The 25,075-nt window shown below is 39.8% G+C and overlaps 1 protein-coding gene across 1 annotated transcript in view; it reads left to right on the top strand.

The window, feature by feature from the left end:
- Positions 1 to 391: 391 nt before the first annotated feature.
- Positions 392 to 25,075, top strand: part of LOC133551648 (sodium- and chloride-dependent GABA transporter 2-like) — a 54,403-nt gene continuing 29,719 nt past the window's right edge. The window contains exons 1-8 of the mRNA XM_061898590.1: positions 392 to 918; positions 996 to 1,130; positions 6,305 to 6,445; positions 6,553 to 6,640; positions 6,759 to 6,891; positions 18,737 to 18,871; positions 19,104 to 19,207; positions 19,449 to 19,573. Coding sequence (XP_061754574.1) covers positions 741 to 918; positions 996 to 1,130; positions 6,305 to 6,445; positions 6,553 to 6,640; positions 6,759 to 6,891; positions 18,737 to 18,871; positions 19,104 to 19,207; positions 19,449 to 19,573 — 1,039 coding nt within the window. The 5' untranslated portion in view covers positions 392 to 740. The remainder of the gene's footprint in view (positions 919 to 995; positions 1,131 to 6,304; positions 6,446 to 6,552; positions 6,641 to 6,758; positions 6,892 to 18,736; positions 18,872 to 19,103; positions 19,208 to 19,448; positions 19,574 to 25,075) is intronic.

Here is a 25,075-nt window from a genome sequence, read left to right as displayed (position 1 = left end):
TGTGTTGCAATGTTAATATTTCATCATTGATATATAACCTATCAGACTGCGTGGTGGGTAGTAGCGGGTTTCAGTAGGCCTTTAAAAGAAACAACAACATAATTTGTAAATTTTTAGAATGTGCATTCTATTTTTAAACAAAGAAAACAATCTGAAGTCGTCTTTATTTTTAAGTTACCGTACCGTGATTTGGGAGTAGATTTTTCTCCATGTGCCCCCCATCTAAAATTAGTTTGACACATTGTGTATTTTTTGTATAATGATCACATGAGGAAAACAGCGACACCCAAAGGTTGATTTCAGAATAGCAGCAAATGCAAATACAAAAACGCCGCGCGCAAACTCATCACGTGTCAACTTCTTTATAGTCTGCGTCTTTGCACGACTTTTCACACTTCGAACATTATGGGGAAGATGAGCGGGAAGGAGTGTGAGGTTAATGTGTTGCAGATGCCGCTCGCTTTTCACATGGCAATTAACTTTCCCCTATACGTAACTTACGTACAAAATAGAACATGCGTACACATGCAAAGTCCACTTTCCCTCTTTCCTTGCTTTTATGATGCGTTCAACCGAGGCGGAATCACCAATGGAACATCCCCAAGGTGCGACACACCCACCTCCTCGTACTTATACGTACGTACCTCGATAACAATACCGCCTCTCCGCAAGCATCGTTCAGACACGGAGGAGAGTCGTCAAACTCTCATTTAGTGGAAGAAGAAGAAGAAAACAAAGCAATGGCGGCAAAGCGCGGCATGGCTCCGGCGTCCGACGATGGACAGACGAAGTCCAGGCGGCAAGACGAACGAGGCTACTGGGGCACCAAAACAGAGTTTATCCTCACTGTGATGGGTGCCATCATCGGACCTGGCAACGTGTGGAGGTTCCCGTATCTGTGCTACAGAAACGGCGGAGGTTGGTTGTGTTTTTTTTTTTTTAATTAGTATTATTCCATAATACTGCTGGTTCTAATCCAGTTTAATTAACTTTAGGTGTGTTCTTCATTCCGTACGTTTTGTTCATGGTCACCTGCGGGATTCCATTGTTTTTCCTGGAGACCGCCTTGGGACAGTACACCAATCAGGGTGGGATTACATGCTGGAGGAAGATCTGTCCACTTTTTCAAGGTGCGTGCTTTTATACACGTCAATGAAGCGCAACTAGGCTGGTCGCGAACGTGCGTGGCGTTTTTGAAGGGTTTAGCGCCGTTTTGTCGACTTTTTAGACTTGGACAAACTTTATTTGATCCATCCATCCATTTTCTGCCGCTTATTCCCTTTTGGGGTCGCGGGGGGCGCTGGTGCCTATCTCAGCTACAATCGGGCGGAAGGCGGGGTACAGCCTGGACAAGTCGCCATCTCATCACAGGGCCAACACAGATAGACAACACTCACACTCACATTCACACACTAGGGCAGTGGTTCTTAACCTGGGTTCGATCGAACCCTTAGGGCAGGGGTGTCAAACTCAAATACAGAGTGGGCCAAAATTCTAAACTGAACAAAGCCGCGGGCCAAAGTTGAACAACTTAACCTTTTAATAGGGACCCAAACAAGTTTTGCAATGAATATTGAACAAGCAAGGCTTATATAACTTTATAGTGACATGCAAAATCGAGTTGTGTTGGTAGCGGGGGTGTATATTGTAGCGTCCCGGAAGAGTTAGTGCTGCAAGGGATTCTTAGTATTTGTTCTGTTGCGTTGATGTTGTGTTACAGTGCGGATGTTCTCCCGCAATGTGTTTGTCATTCTTGTTTGGTGTGGGTTCACAGTGTGGTGCATATTTGTTAACAGTGTTGTTGTTTATACGGCCACCCTCACTGTGACCTGTATGGCTGTTGACCAAGTATGCATGCATTCACTTGTGTGTGTGTAGAATCCGCATATATTACGTGACTGGGCCGGTACGCTGATTGTATGGCGGAAAAGCGGACATGTCGACAGGTTGTAGAGTACGCTAAAAGCAGTACCTTTAAGGCACGCCGCCGATATTGTTGTCCGAGTGGAAATCAGGAGAAATTCAAGAGAATGGTTGCCCCGGTAGATTTTCGGGGGGGGGGGGGGATCGTGAGGGTTGGCAAGTATTAGAATTAGCGGTGAATGCACCGCCATTGTATAATACCGGCGGGCCAGCTCTAATGTTAATTTAATATTGTCTCAAGGGCGAAAATAAATTACATGGCGGGCCAAATTTGGCCCGCGGGCCAGAGTTTAACACCCATGCCTTAGGGGTTCGGTGAGTCGGCCTCAGGGGTTCGAAAATATAAACTTCTCCCTATCAGCGTATTATAGATATGCCCCAAAACAATTTTCCCTCTAATTTCCATCTGATTTTCAGGTGTGTCATTTATTGTGAGTTACAGCAGTGTTGGTTTTGTTCTTTGAACAAGGTGATGCTCATGCACGATTAATTTTGTGCTCCGGTAAAAAAAAACAAAAAACATAACATTGTCTTGAATTTTATATAAAAAAAACCATTTTATTTTTCACTAAAGAAGGGTTCGGTGAATACGCATATGAAGCTGGTGTGGTTCGGTACCTCCAACAAGGTTAATAACCACTGCACTAGGGCCAATTTAGTGTTGCCAATCAACCTATCCCCAAGGTGCATGTCTTTGGAAGTGGGAGGAAGCCGGAGTAGCCGGAGGGAACCCACGCATTCACGGGGAGGACATGCAAACTCCACACAGAAAGATCCCGAGCCCGGGATTGAACCCAGGACTACTCAGGAGATCCATGAGGGAAATTGTTCCACACAGTAGCTCAGTTACAAAAGGATGATGCAGGTATAAAGTGGCCAGCAACTTGAGTGTTCCAGGTTCGATTCCCGCTTCCGTCATCCTAGTCACTGCCGTTGTGTCCTTGGGCAAGACACTTTACCCACCTGCCCCCAGTGCCACCCACACTGGTTTAAAATTGATTTAGATATCGGGTTTTACTATGTAAAGTGCTTTGAGTCACTAAAGAAAAGCGCTATGTAAATATAATTCACTTCACTTAAAGTAGACTAAAAATGTACCATAGTAGGAATATAAAATGTAACATATGTAATATTTACATAATATATAAATAGCAGTGGTGTCAAACTCATTTTAGATCAGGGGCCACATGGAGAGAAATCTACTCCCAAGTGGGCGCGGACTGATAAAATCACGGCCGATAACTAAAAAATAAAGACAACTTCTGATTGTTTTCTTAGTTTAAAAATAGAACAACACATTCTGAAAATATACAAATCATAATGTTATTTTTTTTTGTGGTTTTTTTACACTTACATGTTGATGTTAATAGTATTCTATCTTAATTTGTCGTTATTTATACTTTCTGGATAAATAATGTGATAATGTTCATCAGTCAACTCATTGGTGTTCATTTTCAATCTATCAAGATAAAAACATATCCAAATCAAATTACAGGATGTTATTTATTTAGTTTGATAATTTTCCTCGACTGATGTACAAACCCCGTTTCCATATGAGTTGGGAAATTGTGTTAGATGTAAATATAAACGGAATACAATGTTTTGCAAATCCTTTTCAACCCATATTCAGTTGAATGCACTACAAAGACAAGATATTTGATGTTCAAACTCATAAACTTTTTTTTCGCAAATAATAATTAACTTAGAATTTAATGGCTGCAACACTTGCCAAAGTAGTTGGGAAAGGGCATGTTCACCACTGTGTTACATCATCTTTTCTTTTAACAACATTCAATAAACGTGTGGGAACTGAGGAAACTAATTGTTGAAGCTTTGAAAGTGGAATTATTTCCCATTCTTGTTTTATGTAGAGCTTTAGTCGTTCAACAGTCCGGGGTCTCCGCTGTTGTATTTTACACTACATAATGCGCCACACATTTTCGATGGGAGACAGGTCTGGACTGCAGACGGGCCAGTAAAGTACCCGCACTCTTTTACTACGAAACCATGCTGCTGTAAAACGTGGCTTGGCAATGTCTTGCTGAAATTAGCAGGGGCGTCCATGATAACGTTGCCTGGATGACAACATATGTTGCTCCAAAACCTGTATGGACCATTCAGCATTAATGGTGCCTTCACAGATGTGTAAGTTACCCATGCCTTGGGCACTAATACACCCCCATACAGTCACAGATGCTGGTTTTTGAACTGCGCCTATAACAATCCGGATAGTTATTTTCCTCTTTGTTCCGGAGGACACCACGTCAACAGTTTCCAAATTAAATTTGAAATGTGGACTCGTCAGACCACAGAACACCTTTCCACTTTGCACAAGTCCATCTTAGATGAGCTCGGGCACAGCGAAGCCAGCGGCGTTCCTTGGTGTTGTCGATGAATGGGTTTTGCTTTGCACAGCAGAGTTTTAACTTGCACTTACAGATGTAGCAACCAACTGTAGTTACTGACAGTGGTTTTATGAAGTGTTCCTGAGCCCATGTAGTGATATCCTTTACACACTGATGTCTGTTATTGATGCAGGACCGCCTGAGGGTTCAACGGTCCGTAATATCATCGCTTACGTGCAATGATTTCTCCAGATTCTCTGAACCTTTAGATGATTTTACGGACCGTAGATGGTAAAATCCCTAAATTCCTTGCAAAAGTTCGTTGAGAAATGTTGTTCTAAAACTGTTCGACAATTTGCTTACAAATTGGTGACCCTCACCCCATCCATGCTTGTGAGTTACTTAGCATTTCATGGAAGCTGCTTTTATACCCAATCATGGCACCCACCTGTTCCCAATTAGCCTGCACACCTGTGGGATGTTCCAAATATGTGTTTTATGAGAATTTCTCAACTTTATCATTATTTACTGCCACCTTTCCAAACTTCTTTGTCATGTGTTGCTGGCATCAAATTCTAAAGTTAATGATTATTTGCAAAAAAAAAAAGTTTTATCAGTTTGTACATCAAATATGTTGTCTTTGTAGCATATTCAACTGAATATGGGTTGAAAAGGATTTGCAAATCATTTTATTCCGCTATTTACATCCAACACAATTTCCCAACTCATATGGAAACGGGGTTTGTACTAACATCATGTGGTTTATTTTGTATATATGTAGCATCATCTGCAAAGATACAAAAAATTGCTATTGCGAAATCCAGTGGACACATTAGAACAACGGTTTCTTTCATAAAAAAAATTTCAGGTTAATTTTTATACTTGGCAAAACAACAAAGTATACATTTTTTAGTTATTTATTTACCCAATTTTTTAACAATGGCTTTATCCTTTTAACATTGGGAACAAAATAATAATTCTGCCCAAGTTAATCCACATTAAACTGCCTCAAGTTGTTGCTTTGATTAAATAAAATGACAAAACTTTTCTTCTACATATAAAAAGTGCAACATTAAACAGTTTCAGGTCAACTCATCATGCTTAATGTATTACAGCATTTGGGAAGCCTGTAGTTGTTTTTTTGTTATGTAAATGTTATATTTTTGTCAACATGTGATAGCAGGGACCCTGCCATTCAAAACTAGGCTGCTACATTACTAATGATTAATGTAACTGTAGCTAAAAAAAATAGTACAATAGCAATAGGAGAGACTAATCATCCCTGAACACCATGGAGTTCAAGTGAAATAACAGACAGACAGGGCTTTGCTGCCCCTAACACAGACACGCACGCACGCACGCACGCATGCACACACACACACACACACACACACACACACACACACACACACACACACACACACAGCTAAATTAGCTAACGTTACGCTAAAAACTAATTAGCTTTCACCTCAAACCAGCTTAAGTTTCTAGAAGGTCAACGGGCTCATAAAGATGTAGCTAGAACATTGACTGGGAGGTGTTTATTATATTTTGGGGAGAGTACGCTGTCTTATGCTTACCTGCTAAACACATATCTGCTCGACGCTGAAGCATTGACTACATGTGCTCTGAATAAGCACTGCTGATTGGCTGTTATTGCTTTGTATGTAACCAATCAGATGGTTGTGTGGGTGGGACAATGCTGGGTGCTGACACAGCGGCAGAAGAAGCAAAGCAGCTTGTTAAGACTTTATCTTAGAAACTCGTTCGGTACACACCCGTACCGAACCGAAACCCCTGTACCGAAAGGGTTCAATACAAATACAAATACGGTTTACCATGTACAATATTACAGTATATATTACAGCTGCAGCAAAAAAAAAAGGGCAGCATAAAATAGAAAGTAGATTCAGCAGAAAATATACATTATAAACAAAGAGAGTTAGCTAACAGAGGCGGTCAGGTAATAGACAGATATCATCTATTGCTGTATGGCGAGTGATTATACAGCTGATTAAACAACTCTTTGGATGCAGGCATGGGCTACGCAAGTCACCTCATCATCGCATTCGGCGCCACCTCCTACATTGTTATTATTGCCTGGGCATTCTTTTACCTCTTCTCCTCCTTCGGTGCCGACTTGCCTTGGGCCACATGTGGACACGAGTGGAACACAGGTGGGTGATCCCTGCAAGAAAGAGCCCGACTTCATCACTTTATTATTAAAACATACATTTTGCACTTTTTTTGTTGGTGCACTTGCCCTGCTTCCTTGCACTTGTAGAGTCATGCCTGGATGTCAGCCTTGTGAATCAGAGCCTCAGAGTGACACGCAGACACAACAGCACTCTGCCGGTTGTAGAGTTCTGGCAGTAAGAGCTTTCTCACTTTCTCTCTACTCCCTGTCATTCCTCAATCATCGTCCCATCACTCTTGTTGGTTGTCGCCCTCGCCATGGCCACCATTGCCCCCTGTGCTCTCCACATGCAGGCGGAGAGTGTTGAAGATCTCCGGTGGTATCGAGGAGGTGGGCAGCCTGAGGTGGGAACTAGCCCTGTGCCTCATCCTGGCCTGGATTATCTGCTACTTCTGCGTTTGGAAGGGAATCAAGTCCACAGGCAAGGTAAGATACGGAATTTCCTTTGAGTCACAGTGGAATCTCAAAAAGTTGAATATGTGTTCATTTTTCCCCAATGCCAAGTGAAATAAATTGCATAAACTTTGATCAACCTTACAGGCAATGTTTTTGAGGGGACCTATCATGCAAATCAAACTTTTATTTTTTTTACATATTTGTACCTGTTGTGTATTTAAGATCTGCATAAGTCCTGCGAATTTGTAATCAAACCATGGAAGCATTGCAAAGATATTTATAAAACAATCTTGCCTTCCTTCATACTTCCCTTTAAACGAGCCATTTGGAATGTCCTCTGTCCTATGACGTTTTCTGACGTCGTAGTCAATAAGCTCGTTCTTTTTCGCTTGCCTCTTGTTGTGTGGCAGACTGGTTCGTACGTGCTCATGCATCCTCCACCGTTGCCATACGAAGTTCAAACTTAGTCGGTCAGTGGACTCCATATGAAAGCGCTAAAAAAATACAACCTCGCTGATGGAGGGAAAGACGCTTTCAAAGTGGGGGCACGTAAATAAGACCGCGCAGAAAACGGCGCATCCTGAAGAGACGGTCAGAAAGCGGCTTGAAAAAGGTCTGTAAAAAATAATTTATGCAACAATTTGACCAAAGGAACCACGGGGAAGTGTTTTAAGTGCAGACAAAATCATAATATGACCCCTTGAAGGAACAATTCAATAGTTATGCTGTTTTACAAGCAGAGGCGTAGCACCAAATTCTGGGCCCCCATACATCAGACTCTTAAAAGGTCCCCACATCCCACCCTAAATGCAACACACACACACACAGACACACACACGCACGCACGCACGCACGCACGCACACACACACACACACACACACACACACACACACACACACACACACACACACACACACACTGCGTATGTTTACATGCAATACAAATGTTTTACTGCATGGATTTGGTTGAAATCAGCCTTTTAAAACAAGTAACATTTAGATCGTTTACTTTTAAAAGATGGGATTAACAAAACTAAAACATATCTCCATAAACCCCCTTGAATAATTTGATTTTGTTTAAAAAAAAGTAAGTTACAAAAAAAATAATTTGACAAAAAGTGCCAACAAATTAATTTGAAAGTGCCTATATCTGTCAAGTTTTTTTTTTTTTTTTTTACCTTGGAGTGTAGATATTAGGTGACACACATAGGAATACCATCAGTGGATAGTACAAATCATGATAATGCACCATTAGTGTTATGACTATCGTAATATTAGTGCATTTCCTGGGAGTTAAATTACGCCCTCTGTTTTTAATTTAATCGAGGGTCCTTGAATGCACCAGTTATGGGCAATTATATGCAAAAGTGAAACATGTACATAACCTTCTCTCATGCGGCTACTGACAGATGTATCATATTTTTGTGTGTTTGAAGTTAGATTTACCGCTATCCACGTTGAACAAACCATTTTTTATTTTTATAAGGGGTCGAGGTAGTCTTCGAAATTCCTAATTTGATTTAAGCAACCTTAATATTGAAATTCCACAGGCATATTGAATTTGTGAACATTGAGTTTTTAAAAATTTATAAATTACATATTTAAATGGGAAAAAAATCTGCCTTTTACAAAAGCAGAGGTCGCTCCTGTGCTTGGGGCCTCGGTACAATATCCCCACTTCGACGCCTTTGCAAGTGTAAAGATAACTATATAATGCAAGTAAAATAAAGTAAAACTGCTCACCTCTTCAAGACACCTGACAACCACATAATACTTTGTTTCAAGGTGGAACCAGTCTCCATCATTAAACAGTTCTATCAAGTGGCAGGCAATTTTTTAAAGTCCAACGTTTATAGCTGTCATACATGTGTAAAGAACATTTAAACACTGTATAATAGAAGTATAAAGTAAAACTACTTACCCTCTTAGACAAGTTTGTTTCAGACAGAAACTGTCACCATCATACAACCTCTTCTATCTGTGCAGACAATGTTTTGAGATAACGATTCAACATTCATACTATGGCATGAATGCGTAAAGACAAGTTAAACACTGTGTAATAAATCAAAAATAAAGTAAAACTACTCACCCTTTCATGACATCCAACAGGCACATTGCAATGCTTTGTTCCTGACTTAAACTGTCACTAGCATAAAACCTTTTAACACCGCTGTCATACAGGTATGAAAGAAAGTTAAGCCCTGGTAGATGGAATTTAAAAAAAAGCAGAATGACTCACTCGTTAATGATACAGAGGCAATAAGAAGGCATTTACACAGTGGAGTTTATAGGTAAATATTGCTGGAATTAATATATTTTAGTGTGTCAACAGGCATTTATAATAAATCAGGTGTGTGACTGTGAGTGTGAATGTTGTCTGTCTATCTGTGTTGGCCCTGTAATGAGGTGGCGTCTTGTCCAGAGTGTACGCCGCCTTCCGCCCGAATGCAGCTAAGATAGGCTCATGCACCCCCTGTGACCCCAAAAGGGACATGCGGTAGAAAATGGATGGGTGGATTCTAATGCTTATATTGTACAGCCCACAGACCTAATACAGTAAGTAAGTTTCTGGTTTTCATTATTATTTGTCTACCCTAAAAAAAAAAAAAAAAGGAATGCACACTTGTGGACTTAATCTTTTAGATTCTTACCAAGCTCAAGTCTCACAAGGATTTTAGTTTGACTGTCAGAGCATATTTTTCCAGGATATGTTGGCTAGCCATTAGGCCACCTACTCAGTGGCCTAGTGGTTAGAGTGTCCGCCCTGAGATCGGTAGTTTGGGAGTTCTAAACCCGGTTGGGTCATACCATCCATCCATCCATCCATTTCCTACCGCTTATTCCCTTTCGGGGTCGCGGGGGGCGCTGGCGCCTATCTCAGCTACAACCGGGCGGAAGGCGGGGTACACCCTGGACAAGTCGCCACCTCATCGCAGGGCCAACACAGATAGACATACAACATTCACACTCACATTCACACACTAGGGCCAAAGACTATAAAAAAATGGAAACGATAGCCTCCCTGCTTGGCACTCAGCATCAAGGGTTGGAATTGGGGGTTAAATCACCATAAATGATTCCGGGGCGTGGCACCGCTGCTGCCCACTGCTCCCCTCACTTCCCAGGGGGTGATCAAGGGCAGAGGTGGGACCAAGTCATTGTTTTGCAAGTCACAAGTAAGTCTCAAGTCTTTGCCCTCAAGTCTCGAGTCAAGTCCAAAGTCAATACTGGAAAGTCTCAAGTCAAGTCCCAAGTCCTGCATTTTGGGTTTCGAGTCATTTCAAGTCTTTTTAACCACAGACTAATATATGTACACAGATTGTGTATGCTTTTAAAACGCTGTATGTATTTATTATTAAAAAAAACAGTGCTGACATTGCACTTCATAATAGCACTATTAACCAGTTATTCTAAACATTTAACTCATTCCTTTACAGTACAAACACATTTGAAAAAACAAGTGCAACTGTACTTATTTGCACAAAAATGTTAACATTGTATTTCCATGGAATATTGCATTGTAACTAGTTCCACAGCAGTTTATGTCATGTTGTCACCTTATCTCATTGATCTCATCTCATACTGTATGTGTTTATGTGTGTGTACACATGAAAAACAACAAATACATGAACATAACAATGAACAGTGCTGTACTTGTTAGATGTCAGGGCTCTATGGAATATGTACACATATTCTTAATATAGTATACATTTTAACTGACCTTTATTTGACTATGTTTGTCTTTTTGTAGGTGGCTAAAATACGCGGTGCTGCTGACCGCCGTCTAATGTTACGTTACTGTGTGTGATACATTCATTAACGTAACGTTATGTGTAGGTACCTCATGCAACCCTGCTTGAAAAAAAATCACTTGACAATAAGTATGAATAAGGTAACATCTGCAGTGGACGCAACAGATTGCCGTGTTTGCAATGACGTTATAACCATAGACATCTTATAAGTAGACGCAGAATTGGCTGCTGTGACGCAAGCAATTTGGCCGCCATCTTGAAGTGGTGATGAGGAGCCGGCAAACAGCCTAAACTAACATTTGACAGGTAGAAAAAAAAGATGCTGGGCTGGTATTCAGCGTTTTCCTGCTCAATTGAGCGGACTGTTGAAAATAGGAATTGGAGGATTACTTTTCACAAGTAAGAATTTACATTAACATACTATTGGTTGTATTTTGTGAAAAGAATATTACCACAGAGTTAAGCAGGAGCAAAGAACTACAATATTTGTATGTGAAAATCACAAAGAAATCTTCTGGGGGAGGATGACCCCCCTACAGGTATTTGGTTTAAAAACTTTCAGGCCCACCTAAAACAAAATTCACCAGCCGCCATTGATTATGATGGATTCTCATTTTATTGTAACCACAGATAAGTCTTCAAGTAACAATATTCAAATACTAACTTTTTTGAGTAAGACAGAATGGTTTTATTCTGAATCCAGTGAAGCAGATTGGTGGTTTTAGCTGACATAAAGACTTTCAGGTGTTTATATATGTTTAAGTATTTGACAGACACTTTTATCCAAAGCAACATACATGAAAAATACATATAAAACAATCACTGTAAACATGGTAATTTAAAGGAAGAATGTAATAGAAAATATCAATACAAAGTGTCAAGACAGAATAAACTCTCTGTTGTTGCAACAACAGAGATAAAGTCTATAACAGTGGTTCTCAACCTTTTTTCAGTTATGTACCTCCTGTGAACATTTTTTTAATTCAAGTACCCCTAATAAGAGCAAAGCATTTTTGGTTGAAAAAAGAGATAAAGAAGTAAAATACAGCACTATGTCATCAGTTTCTGATTTATTAAACTGTATAACAGTGCAAAATATTGCACAATTGTAGTGGTCTTTGTTGAACTATTTATACAAAAAAAGATGTAAATATAACTAAAAACGTGTTGAAAAATAAACAAGTGATTCAATTATAAATAAATATTTCTACACATAGAAGTAATCATCAACTTAAAGTGCCCTCTTTGGGGATTGTAATAGAGATCCATCTGGATTCATCAACTTAATTCTAAACATTTCTTCACAAAAAAGAAATCTTTAACATCAATATTTATGGAACATGTGCACAAAAAAATCTAGCTGTCAACACTGAATATTGCATTGTTGCATTTCTTTTCACAGTTTATGAATTTATATTCATATTTTGTTGAAGTATTTTTCAATAAATATATTTATAAAGGATTTTGAATTGTTGCTATTTTTATAATATTAAAAAAAATATAATGTACCCCTTTGCATACCTTCAAGTACCCCCATTTGAGAACATCTGGTCTATAGGTCCGTAAGATATATAGATATGTAATGTATTCATACATTGTTCATGTAGGATATATGCATGTATATATAACCTAATCATATTGTTTCTTCAACTTCAAAATAGCTGACTGTTTTTTCCCCTTCTCTGGGATTATATTCCCAGTTTTGATCTCAGACGTCTGGTCACTTATAGCATATAAGAATATTCTATTTCTGTTAAGCAAATTATGAACACGCCAATACATGTGTCCTTTATCATAGTTACACATATGACAAAAAAGCGCGTGAATATAAGTGGTATTCAGTGAGGTAAGATGTATGAAATGCACTGACAGTTCATTGCTCCTGCCAAATGAATTGCACTGAGTGGAGCGGATCACCAATCCAAGATGGCGGCCCCGCGTCCCTTCTGCGGCAACAGGCAGTAGCGCTCGATGCTGCGTACCCTTATAAGATGTCTATGGTTATAACGCTAGCAGTGAGTTTACAGCCTCACTGATTTAACTCCACAGAAAATAAAGTCACGTTACTCAGCCAATAAACGCAAGCTAACATTCAAAACGTACCCTTCTCTGTGCAACTTCAAATGTCGAACGAAGTTGGAAATTGTTGCGTCTCCGTCTGTAATCTTCCAACCGCATGTTTTGCTTACGGCAATTCCTGCTTTGTTGACCAAGTCGTACTTTTAATACCCAAACGAAACACTTTATGGCATAATTGTATTCACTTATTCTTCTGTTGTTTGAAAGCTCTTCTTCATTGGTTTTCCTCCAATTTGATTGGCTGAATGCTGTGTGACGAAAACAACGTGGATGTAATTTGATTGGCTGTTGTTCTGACAAGTAGCGCACAGGCTGTCATCGCACACATGTTGACAAACACGCGTACACAATGGAAGATACGGAGCGCTCCTGAATAACTTTTTAATCGTTGGGTTTTGGGGAAAGTAGCAAGTCATGTCAAGTCAAAAGGCTCAAGTCCAAGTCAAGTCACAAGTCATTGGTGTTAAAGTCTAAGTCGAGTTGCAAGTATTTTTACATTTTGTCAAGTCGAGTCTAAAGTCATCAAATTCATGACTCGAGTCTGACTCGAGTCCAAGTCATGTGACTCGAGTCCACACCTCTGATCAAGGGTGATGGGTCAAATGCAGAGGACAAATTTCACCACACCTATTGTGTTTGTGACAATCATTGGTACTCAGAGATGGGTAGTAACGCGCTACATTTACTCCGTTACATCTACTTGAGTAACTTTTGGGATAAATTGTACTTCTAAGAGTAGTTTTTATGCAACATACTTTTACTTTTACTTGAGTATATTTATAGATAAGAAACGCTACTTTTACTGCGCTCCATTTATCTACAATCAGCTCGTTACTCGCTACTTTTTTTTTTTAATCGATCTGTTAATGCACGCTTGGTTTGTTTTGATTTTGTCAGACACGCATTCAAAGTAGGAACTACGCATGCCTGCGTTTCACCAATCAAATGCAGTCACTGGTGACGTTGGACCAATCAAACAAAACCAGGCGGTCACGTGACCGTCACACGTCGAATCCGACCTAAAAAAGTTGAAAAACTTATTGGGGTGTTACCATTTAGTGGTCAATTGTGCAGAATATGTACTGTACTGTGCAATCTACTAATAAAAGTTTCAATCAATCAATCAATCAAAAGTGTAAAGGAAAAAATACACATTTATTTCAACCGTACTTCGCGTCACAAGCCTAAAGACTGGTCGCACAGTTCCTGTCTTCACAATAAAAGCGCCCTCCATCGCGCCTGCGCTAAGAAAATAAGAGTCTCCGAAAGCCAGCGCAAACAAGCGAGCAAGCTAAGGAGTTTGCCGCCAATGTATTTCTTGTAAAGTGTATAAAAACGAATATGAAAGCTGGACAAATAAGATGCCAAAAACCAACGACTTTCATGTGGTATTAGACAGGAAAGAGGAACTTTTTTTCTCCTCCATTTGAAAATGTGGACATTATCAGCACTATACTGTCTGATTCCAATCAATACAAGTCATCAGAATCAGGTAAGACACCAACTTAAATTCTTGTCTTCATGAAAGATAGGAATCTATATGTTAAACATGCATGTATATTCATTAAAACACCTTTAACATGTCAACAAAAAACGGCAAAATAAATAACTATAAATTATATACTGTATATATATATATATATATATATATATATATATATGTATATGTATATGTCTGTGTGTGTGTATTAGTGTGTGTATGTATATATGAGGTAGATCACCTTGACTTGGTCATTTATTAAGTAATTGATTAACGTTGAAAAACTTATTTGGGTGTTACCATTTAGTGATCAATCGTACAGAATATGTACAGTACTGTGCAATCTAGTAATACAAGTTTCAATCAATCAATCAATCAATCAATCGATGGATGCCTACTGAGCCTATGGTGCTGTTAAGTTATTGTGGCTCAATTTGCCTTAATTTTTTTATTTTAATGTATTATTATTTAATATATATTATTGTTTTAGTTGCTTAAGAGATATTCCTGGCTATGAATTTGCTCATTGCTATTTTTATGTTTTTGTGCATTATTTGTTGCCGTAATTATTAAACAAACAGGTTACTCATCAGTTACTCAGTACTTGAGTAGTTTTTTCACAACATACTTTTTACTTTTACTCAAGTAAATATTTGGGTGACTACTCCTTACTTTTACTTGAGTAATACATCTCTAAAGTAACAGTACTCTTACTTGAGTAGAATTTCTGGCTACTCTACCCACCTCTGTTGGTACTTTAACTTAACTTAACTTAAATTTTAAACTCCTTTGACTGCATCCTGTTTGTTTCAACCTAAGGTGACTTTTGCCCATCGAGTGCTCGCCCACTTGAAATATGTAAAGTCGAATGAGATGTTCTTTCCCAGTAGGCACAAGACATTGATACAACGTCGATTATACATACGTGTCCTTTAAAACTGACTTTGAAACAACGTTGAAAAATAGTTGTATTTGTAAATTGAGACAACATTGATGTCTAATATTGGATCCAAGTTGTTGGTTGGGAAAGGACTGAATTTCAATGGTCAAATCAACATCAGAACCCAATATTGATTATACGTCGTCAAAAAGCACGCTGTTTCAACTCTATGTTTGAGTTGCTAAATGTCAGGACCTAATTCTACAAGGTCTTGTTTCAAAAACATAACACATTTACTTTCATACAATAGCAGGGTTTCTTTTGCCAAAAAAAGGGGGTGCGTTAATTAATAACATTATTTATGAGAAAACTGCTTTTATTTGGGGATTTTTTAGCTGATAACAAACCTGCGCCATTCCGGTCCTGAAGTCCCTATAGACTGATCCACTTAATGTTGTTCATTAGAATTGCTCAGAGTCCTTTTGCTACGTGTCTCTTTAATAAACAATTCTAATGCAATTAAAAAGATAACCCAAAAAACAACCTCTCAGGTTTGCATCTCTGCAGACATTAGGACAGAATTACAAATCTCATTAGACCAGTGTTTTTCAATCACTGTGCCGCGGAACACTAGTGCATTCTTGCCAACCTCGAGACCTCCGATTTTGGGAGGTGGGGGCGTGGTTAAGAGGGGAGAAGTATATTTACAGCAGATTGGATTTTAACCTATTTAAAACATGACATCAAAAATATATTCATTGTGAGAAATCATTAAGATGATCAGTGTTTCCACAAAGATAAATATCATTAATAATTAATAATAACATAGAGTTAAAGGTAAATTGAGCAAATTGGCTTTTTCTGGCAATTTGTGTATCAAACTGGTAGCTCTTCGCATTAATTAGTACACAAGAAGTAGCTCTTGGTTTCAAAAAGGTTGGTGAACCCTGCCATAGATGTTACTGTTACATATGCATGTACAGTAGATGGCGGTATTGTCCTGTTTAAGAGTGTCACAACATTGCTGTTTACGTCAGACAAACTGCTTTACGGTAGACGAAAACGTGACTGCTGTTGTTGTGTGTTGTTACTGCCTAACAATAAACCTACATGAGAAACCAAGCACTCGCCCTCAATCATTCTAAAGTTATAACGTCATTGGGCAGGCACGTTGTTTATATTGTGGGAAAGCGCATGTGAAAACAGGCTGTCAACACGTCACTCAGGTCCGCATGGAGCTGGAGGGGGGGTGGCCTCCAGCTCTGCCTGAATTTCGGGAGATTTTTTGGGATAAAATTTGTCCCGGGAGGTTTTCGGGAGAGGCGCTGAATTTCGGGAGTCTCTCGGAAAATCCGGGAGGGTTGGCAAGTATGCACTAGTGTGCCATGAGATACAGTCTGGTTTGCCGTGGTAGATTATCTAGTTCCACATATTTTTTGCAAACCAGTAATTATAGTCTGCCAGTTATATGTTGTTGTTGAGTGTCGGTGCTGTCTAGAGCTCGGCAGAGTAACCAATATTCTTCCATATAAGTAGGTGGCAGCCGGTAGCCAATACATTTGTAGATGCCGGAAACAGCGGGAGGCAGTGTGTAGGTAAAAAGGTATCTAATGCTTAAACTGAAAATAAACAAAAGCTGAGTGCCCCTAGGATAAGGCATTGAAGCTTAGGGAAGGCTATGCAGAACGAAACTAAAACTGAACTGGCAACAAAGTAAACAAAAACAGATTGCTGGACAAAAGCAAAGACTGACATTGGAGCAAAGACGGCGTAAAAAGTACATCCGAACATGACATTACAATCAAAAATGTCCCCACAAAGAAGGATTAAAAAAACTGAAATATTCTTTATTGCTAAAATAAAGTAGATGCGGGAAAGATCGCTCAAAGGAAGACATAAAACTGCTTCAGGAAAATAACAAAAAAAAGAGAAAAAGCCACTAAAATAGGAGCGCAAGAAAAGAACTAAAACACTACACACAGGAAAACAGCAAAAAACTCAAAATAAGACACGGCGTGATGTGACAGGTCGTGACAGTACACCTACTTTGAGACAAGAGCTATAGTGATGCATGGTTGGCTATGGTTTGAATTCATATCCATCAATTGCGACAATGACTTTTTACTGTCAACTGAGTTTCATTTTTTAATGATTTCTATTGGTGGTGTTCCTCTGGATTTTTTCAACGCAAAAAATGTGCCTTGGCTCAAAAAAGGTTGAAACACACTGCATTAGAAGCACCTAATAAAGTGTCCTGACTGTATCTCCTAATACTGTCCAATACTTTATGAACAACATTTTTTTCAAATGAACACAGCGGTAAGGCTTTGGCGGCGCCCCTATTCCAGGGAGTCCTCCAAAAACAGGGATTAACAATACAGACTTTGATCTGATGTCATTTGTGTCCGCCCCTGACATCTGTTAGGACCGATTGCACAAATTCGATGTCTTGTAATTGATCATGTCCCATGTTGAGGGCTATAGATATGTCTTCCAATAAATAAAATAGTTAAGCATTATCAGCCAAGGCATTTCAAATTTAGGAGTGTCTCCGGGTCTCCCAGGGACATGGTGCGAACTGTTGATGCTCTGTAATGTGCACAATGTGACGAACAGGACCACCTTGGCTGGATTGGATTAGGTTAAAATTGTAGAGTCAAAATATATCAAAAAATCCAAACCAAAGTCAAACTGTTTTGAACTGTTTGGATGTCAACGAGTCAGATTGATAACAATCGGTCCTATTGGGAATGGTATAAAGAGAGTGTTGCAGGCTGTCGCAATTGAAAACATTTCAATAGAGAAGTTAACCACAGTTAAATGAAGCTAAAATAAAGTGGAATTAGTCAACCTTTAAAGATGGCTAGGACATTTTGCAGGGCTATACTGTCACATAGTTGTTTTTCTGGATGAGCAAATTCCATCAAACGACACATTGTATGCTTTGTGGTTGCTTTGAAGATACTTAAAAGGTTGACATTTTCTCCACAAGTCATATACACACATTTTTAGCTACATGCTATTTACGTCTCAACAGCTGCTTGGTGTAATTCATTTCAGCCTATACCAACTTTAGTCTTGACTGTGGGCACCAGCGGGAGACAAATCCTTGAACTTCTCAGAGACCGAGATGGTTCATATGGTTCTAACTTGTCAGAGACATACTTTGGCACAAGACCATGAAACATTTATAAACAAGCAAATCCGATTAATTTGGTCATATTTTGTGGTTCTAGTCCGGACTCCAACAGCAGCATTCTGGATGTAGTGCAGCTGCTTTACAGCTCGTTTAGAGAGCCCAGTGAGAAGGGTATTACAGTAGTTTAACTTGTTGGAGACACAGGCATGGATTAGTCTTTCCAAGTCGGATTTAGACACTATTCCTTTGATTTTGGCAAGGTTTTTAGGTGGTACAAAGCAGCTGATGTGGCTGTTAAACTTCAAGTCTGAGTCCCTTATTACTCCTAAAGTAGATTTTGAACCTGATTATTAGGTTTCAGAGAGAGAGTCTAAAAGTGACTAATAATAGTTTAATAGTCTACATGCTTGACATGTTTCCAAGATGTAAAACAAGACATCAAGCAATGGTGGAAATCAGGACACGTTGTCTGATGAAAAAAAAACACATGTTGAAGTTAAGTAAAATAAAGTAAATGTTTTTTTTCTATCTGTCATTTAATCTAGGCGGCATACTTCACAGCAACTTTCCCGTACGCCATGCTGCTGATATTGCTCATACGTGGAGTCACCCTGCCTGGGGCAATGACCGGGATTATTTATTACATCTACCCTGACATCACCCGTCTATCAGATCCACAGGTGAGAAAACAAGTGTCGACACTTAAGACTTGTGCGGTCTTAATTTTTTTTGGGACAATGACAAAGTTATGGTTACGTATTTTAATTAGAAGTATTGCACCCACAAAAGAAACCCATCCTGTATGGACATTAAAAAGTCAGTTTAATGCAATAGAGGTCCTTTAAGCCAGACAGACATGTTTAATTAATTAAAAAGTATAAGTTGCCTTGAGAATGTGTTGGCTATCCTCAGGTCTGGATGGACGCCGGCACTCAGATATTCTTCTCTTACGCCATTGGTCTCGGCTTCCTGACCTCGCTTGGCAGTTACAATACTTACAATAACAACTGCTACAAGTAAGGATGACAACAGTACACTATTTTAAAGGTTTCGACTTTGTAATTGATGCATTTTTTGGTGTGATTATTAGATAATCAAAGGACCTACTGTATTTTGTTATTATAAAGTACATAATTGTGGCTCATAGAGTGACGACATGTTCTTTAATGATTCTGATTCTACTGCCAGCTAAAATAAGCAGCTGCACTTTTGTTCCGTCACTGCCTAAACACATTTGGATGCGTTTTTGCCTTCCAGAGATTGTTTCTACTTGTGTTTGCTGAACAGCGCCACCAGTATTGTGGCAGGCTTTGCCATTTTCTCCGTCTTGGGATTCATGACCTATGAACAAGGGGTCGATATTTCTGAAGTGGCGGAATCAGGCAAGTGCTTACTGCGTTCACCTTGTTTGGCAAGTTTCTGTTGTTCAAAGAGTCACATTCTACAATGTGGGTGTTGTGCTCCGCTGGATAAAACGTTGCTGTCATCCCATCTATTTATCCCCGTATTTCCTTATTTAAGTGCATCATTTTTAACTAAAAGTAGTGCGTCTCAAAAAGAGGAAAGGGACTTCCGGTATTTTTACATTTATGAACGATACACAAGCTTCCAGCTTGGTGGCAGCACTGCTCCAATTAATCAGCAGGCTCAACCAGGAAATAAAACAAAGTATACATACAGTAAGTATACAATAAAAGGTCATAGGGAGGGGGGCGTGAGAAAACAATACACAAACCTTTTGCTTAGTGGCATGTACTTTAGGTGCTGGTAGCAGCAACACAAAGAGTAGTTTGTATGGATGAATACATAAATACATAAACATTATTAGGTTTTCAGTCGTATTTCAATTTAGGACGGGGCTTTTAAAAAAAAATCATGTCGCAAGGAGGGGGGGTATCTCAAAAAATAATTGAAAAGCACTGGGCTAAAAGTAAGATCATGGTATAAAACAGGGGTGTCTAAACTTTTTGACTGGGGGGCTGCATGGGGCTTAAAAATTTTTGCCAGGGGCAAAAAGCGGACTGCATGCAAATTAGACTATATATATATATATATATATATATATATATGTGTGTGTGTGTGTGTGTGTGTATATGTATGATAAATACTTTAAAATGTAATATCGGAAATTAACTTTATCTGTTTCAAAATTATCGGTTTCAAAAAGTAACATTTATGACTTTTTAAAAAGCCTGTGGCTGTGTACATGGACGTTGGGAGAAGTACAGAGCGCCTTTGCGGGTCGGCCCAATCACATAATATCTGTGGCTTTTCACACACGCGAGTGAATGCAACGCATACTTGGTCAACAGCCATACAGGTCACACTGAGGGTGGCCGTATAAACGACTTTAACACTGTTACAAATATGCGCCACACTGTGAACCCACACCAAACAAGAATGACAAACACATTTCGGGAGAACATCCACACTGTAGCAAAACATAAACACAACAGAACAAATACACAGAATCCCTTGCAGCACTAACTCTTCTGGGACGCTACAATATACACCTCCGCTACCCCCTATGCCCCCCCAACCCTGCCCACCTCAACCTCCTCATGCTCTCTCAGGGAGAGCATGTCCCAAATTCCAAGCTGCTGTTTTGCGGCATGTTTGAAAAAATAATGCACTTTCATGGGGGGGCGTGAGAAACCAATACACAAACAAACACTGCCTTAATAAATATGGCAGTGCCATGTTGGCATTTTTTTTCCATAACTTGAGTTGATTCATTTTGAAAAACCCTGTTACATTGTTTAATGCATCCAGCGGGGCATCACAACAAAATTATACATAATATGTTAATTCCATGACTGTATGTATCGGTATCGGTTGATATTGTTAATATATAGGGCAGCATGGTGGAAGAGGGTTAGTGCATCTGGCTCACAATACGAAGGTCCTGAGTTCAATCCCGACCCGGGATCTTTCTGTGTGGAGTTTGCATGTCCTCCCCGTGACTGCGTGGGTTCCCTCCGGGTACTCCGGCTTCCTCCCACTTCCAAAGACATGCACCTGGGGATAGGTTGATTGGCAACACTAAATAGGCCCTCGTGTATGAATGTGAGTGTGAATGTTGTCCGTCTATCTGTGTTGGCCCCGATAGACAACATTCACACTCACATTCACACACTAGGGCCAATTTATTGTTGCCAATCAACCTATCCCCAGTTGCATGTCTTTGGAAGTGGGAGGAAGCCGGAGTACCCGGAGGGAACCCACGCAGTCACGGGGAGGACATGCAAACTCCACACAGAAACATCCCGAGCCCGGGATCGAACCCAGAACCTTTGTATTTTGAGGCACATGTACTAACTCCTAGTACATATTATTATAATAATACAATGGATATATAATTAATAATTATCATAATTATTTATTAAGAGTATGTGAAAGTTGAACTCCTACCTTGTTTACTCAGAAATATCAAGCACCTAAAATGCGCCAAAAATGGAGTGTTGTGCATTTTCCCCATCATCCCTTGTAATGGATAAATGTGAATCATTCTGATTTTTTTTATGATGATTGGACATTTTCTTTATGTAATCCGGAAAGTTCAATGAGTAGGTTGTGTTATGTGTGACCATGTTTGTTGAATTGCTGGTTGTTGTTGGCCACCAGTTTGCAGCAAACTGGCACTAATCTTGGATGAGATTGTGTTGAATATTTTAATTTCCCCTCGGGGATTAATAAAGTATTTCTGATTCTGAAATTAGGCCATGGGATATTTTTACATGATGTGGATACTCTGCCCCAGTCAAATTGTTTATTGACCTTGTGCTGTCTCACGTGTCAAGTTTACCAGCTGGCCGCATTTGACCCGAAGTTTTGGAACGTACTCAAAACAGATCCTCAGGCATACGATTACTTGGCAAAGGGCTACTGTTAAGTATATTCATGACTATCCATCCATCCACTTTCTACCGCTTATTCCCTTCGGGGTCACGGGGGGCGCTGGAGCCTATCTCAGTTACAACCGGGCGAAAGGCGGGGGTACACCCTGGACAAGTCGCCACCTCGTCGCAGGGCCAACACAGATAGACAGACAACATTCACACTGACATTCACACACTAGGGCCAATTCAGTGTTGCCAATCATTCTATCCCCGGGTGCATGTCTTTGGAAGTGGGAGGAAGCCGTAGTACCCGGAGAGAACTCACGCAATCACGGGGAGGACATGCAAACTCCACACAGAAAGATCCCGGGTCGGGATTGAACCCAGGACCTTCGTATTGTGAGGCAGACGCACTAACCCCTTGTCCACAGTGCTGCCCCTATTCATGACTACTGTCTGCTAAATCTTTAATTTACGTGAAGTTTGTTACTATACCTCACAGAAGGGAGATACGGTTATATACTTTACATGGCAAAAATGTTTCCATAGCTTCCCAAGGGACAAGACTAACATTAAAACATGGATACATTTTAGAGTAGTCAGTGCACAGCTTCTAAAATACAGTTACCAGCCACTGAAACCACACCAATACACCGCCATTATTCTCTAAAATCGCTGGCAACACAAGTGAGTAAACTTCACAGTGGACACAATTAAATTAATTCATATGCTCCAATACACTTAATATAGCAAAGGTAAACTTAATCCTAAAAACACATACAGTATATTAAAGAAAAGATTAAACTGTAAAAGTGTGAATTTGGTATTAAAAAATGTTTAGTCCAGTATTAAAAGTACTTTTAAACAGGTGGGTTTGAAACAGTCTTTTGAAATGTGTGAAATAATGAAGGAATGAAAACAAGTGTGGAGTTATGGTGTGAGCGGATGGAAAGGGGGAGAGAGTTTCAAAGGGAAGGCACAGGAAAGGAGAAGGCACGGCCACCCCAGGTTCAGTGTCGAGTTCTGTGAAGAGGAGACAGCAGGTGGTTGTTGTTGGCGTGAGGAGCTCCGAAAGGAAGAAGGGGTCACGTTTGTGGAGGGCTTTATAGGTCAGAAGAAGGATTTTGAAGTTGACACGCTGTGGGACGGTTGGCCAGTAAAGTTCTTGGAGGATTAGCGAGGAGGCGTGGTTTTGGACCACTTGGAGTTCATGGAGGATTTGGGAAGATGTAACATTGGATGTTGTTGAAGTAATCCAGTCTGAAGGTGAAAATTGCATGAATAAGTCTTTAGGTGGTGGAGAAGGAGAGGATGGTAGACAGTCGTGCAGCTTCACCGTTATGTGGTCTTAGAGATTGCCCGAGTTAAGATGAGTCATGGTTGCAAAAAACTTTACAGGACTGACTTCAGTGACTAAGTAGGTGTAAAAAATTTGGAAATAAAATGTGCTTATGATTTTACGACGTGCAAATTTACAAGTGAATGGACGATATTGTCCCCCAGTGTATTCTGGGTAGAATTGCCTTCAGTCACTTGTCAACAGAATACCAGCTAAGTGAGCATTTTTACTGCAAACTTAATGGCAGGTCATACGAACATATACAGTGGGGCAAAAAAGTATTTAGTCAGCCACCGATTGTGCAAGTTCTCCCACTTAAAATGATGACAGCGGTCTGTAATTTTCATCATAGGTACACTTCAACTATGAGAGACAGAATGTGAAAAAAAATCCAGGATTTAAAATTGCAGGAATTTTAAAGAATTTATTTGTAAATTATGGTGGAAAATAAGTATTTGGTCAATTATTCAAAGCTCTCACTGATAGAAGGAGGTTTTGGCTCAAAATGTCACGATACATGGCCCCATTCATTCTTTCCTTAACACCGATCAATCGTCCTGTCCCCTTAGCAGAAAAACAGCCCCAAAGCATGATGTTTCCACCCCCATGCTTCACAGTAGGTATGGTGTTCTTGGGGTGCAACTCGGTATTCTTTTTCCTCCAAACACGACAAGTTGAGTTTATACCAAAATGGATACATGGATGATACAGCAGAGGATTGGGAGAATGTCATGTGGTCAGATAAAACCAAAATAGAACTTTTTGGTATAAACTCAACTCGCCGTGTTTGGAGGAAGAAGAATACTGAGTTGCATCCCAAGAACACCATACCTACTGTGAAGCATGGGGGTGGAAACATCATGCTTTGGGGACAGGACGATTGATCCATGTTAAGAAAAGAATGAATGGGGCCATGTATCGTGAAATTTTGAGCCAAAACCTCTTTCCATCAGTGGGAGCTTTGAATGGTTGACCAAATACTTATTTTCCACCATAATTTACAAATAAATTCTTTAAAATTCCTACAATGTGAATTCCTTTTTCACATTCTGTCTCTCACAGTTGAAGTGTACCTATTACAAAAATTACAGACTTCTGTCATCATTTTAAGTGGGAGAACTTGCACAATCGGTGGCTGACTAAATACTTTTTTGTCCCACTGTAGCAGCAACGCGACCCTGGTTGGAGACGGGCAATATACTTGAGGTGGAGGCAGTCTGATATGGTGATGTCTTACTTGGGCTACACGGCTTCTTATGAAAAGTTATTGTCCAAAAGTAGACCCTGTCCACATTGTGTCCTTGATGTCCACTTTTCCATGGTTTGACGTTAGGGCCCCGGGCCTTATACTTTTCAACCCGCCCCGCCAGGTGTCTCCAATTTATTTTTTTTTAAAACTTCACCATCTAAACTGTGCTTTTGAGTGATAATCTACACCGAGTGGCTGCAAGCAGACAGGGCAAGACGCAGAGTGAGCAGGGTTTGTTTATTGCTGCCAGCCTGGAATGTCAGTTTCAAGGACACAGAAGCAGATTTCTACAACCAAGTTCTGTTCTGCAGCAAAATTATATTATATGGATTATTATTATATGGATCTGTGGGTGTTTTTTGTCTTTTGCGTTCATTTTTCGTCATGTTTGTTGCATGTATATTGGATTTTGCTTTATTGTAAAAGATCGTTCTCAAGACAATCGTCTGGGAAGTAA

Source organism: Nerophis ophidion, linkage group LG04 (genome assembly GCF_033978795.1).
Source record: "Nerophis ophidion isolate RoL-2023_Sa linkage group LG04, RoL_Noph_v1.0, whole genome shotgun sequence".
NCBI classification, from domain to species: domain Eukaryota; kingdom Metazoa; phylum Chordata; class Actinopteri; order Syngnathiformes; family Syngnathidae; genus Nerophis; species Nerophis ophidion.
This window is presented reverse-complemented; position numbering and strand designations above follow the sequence as displayed.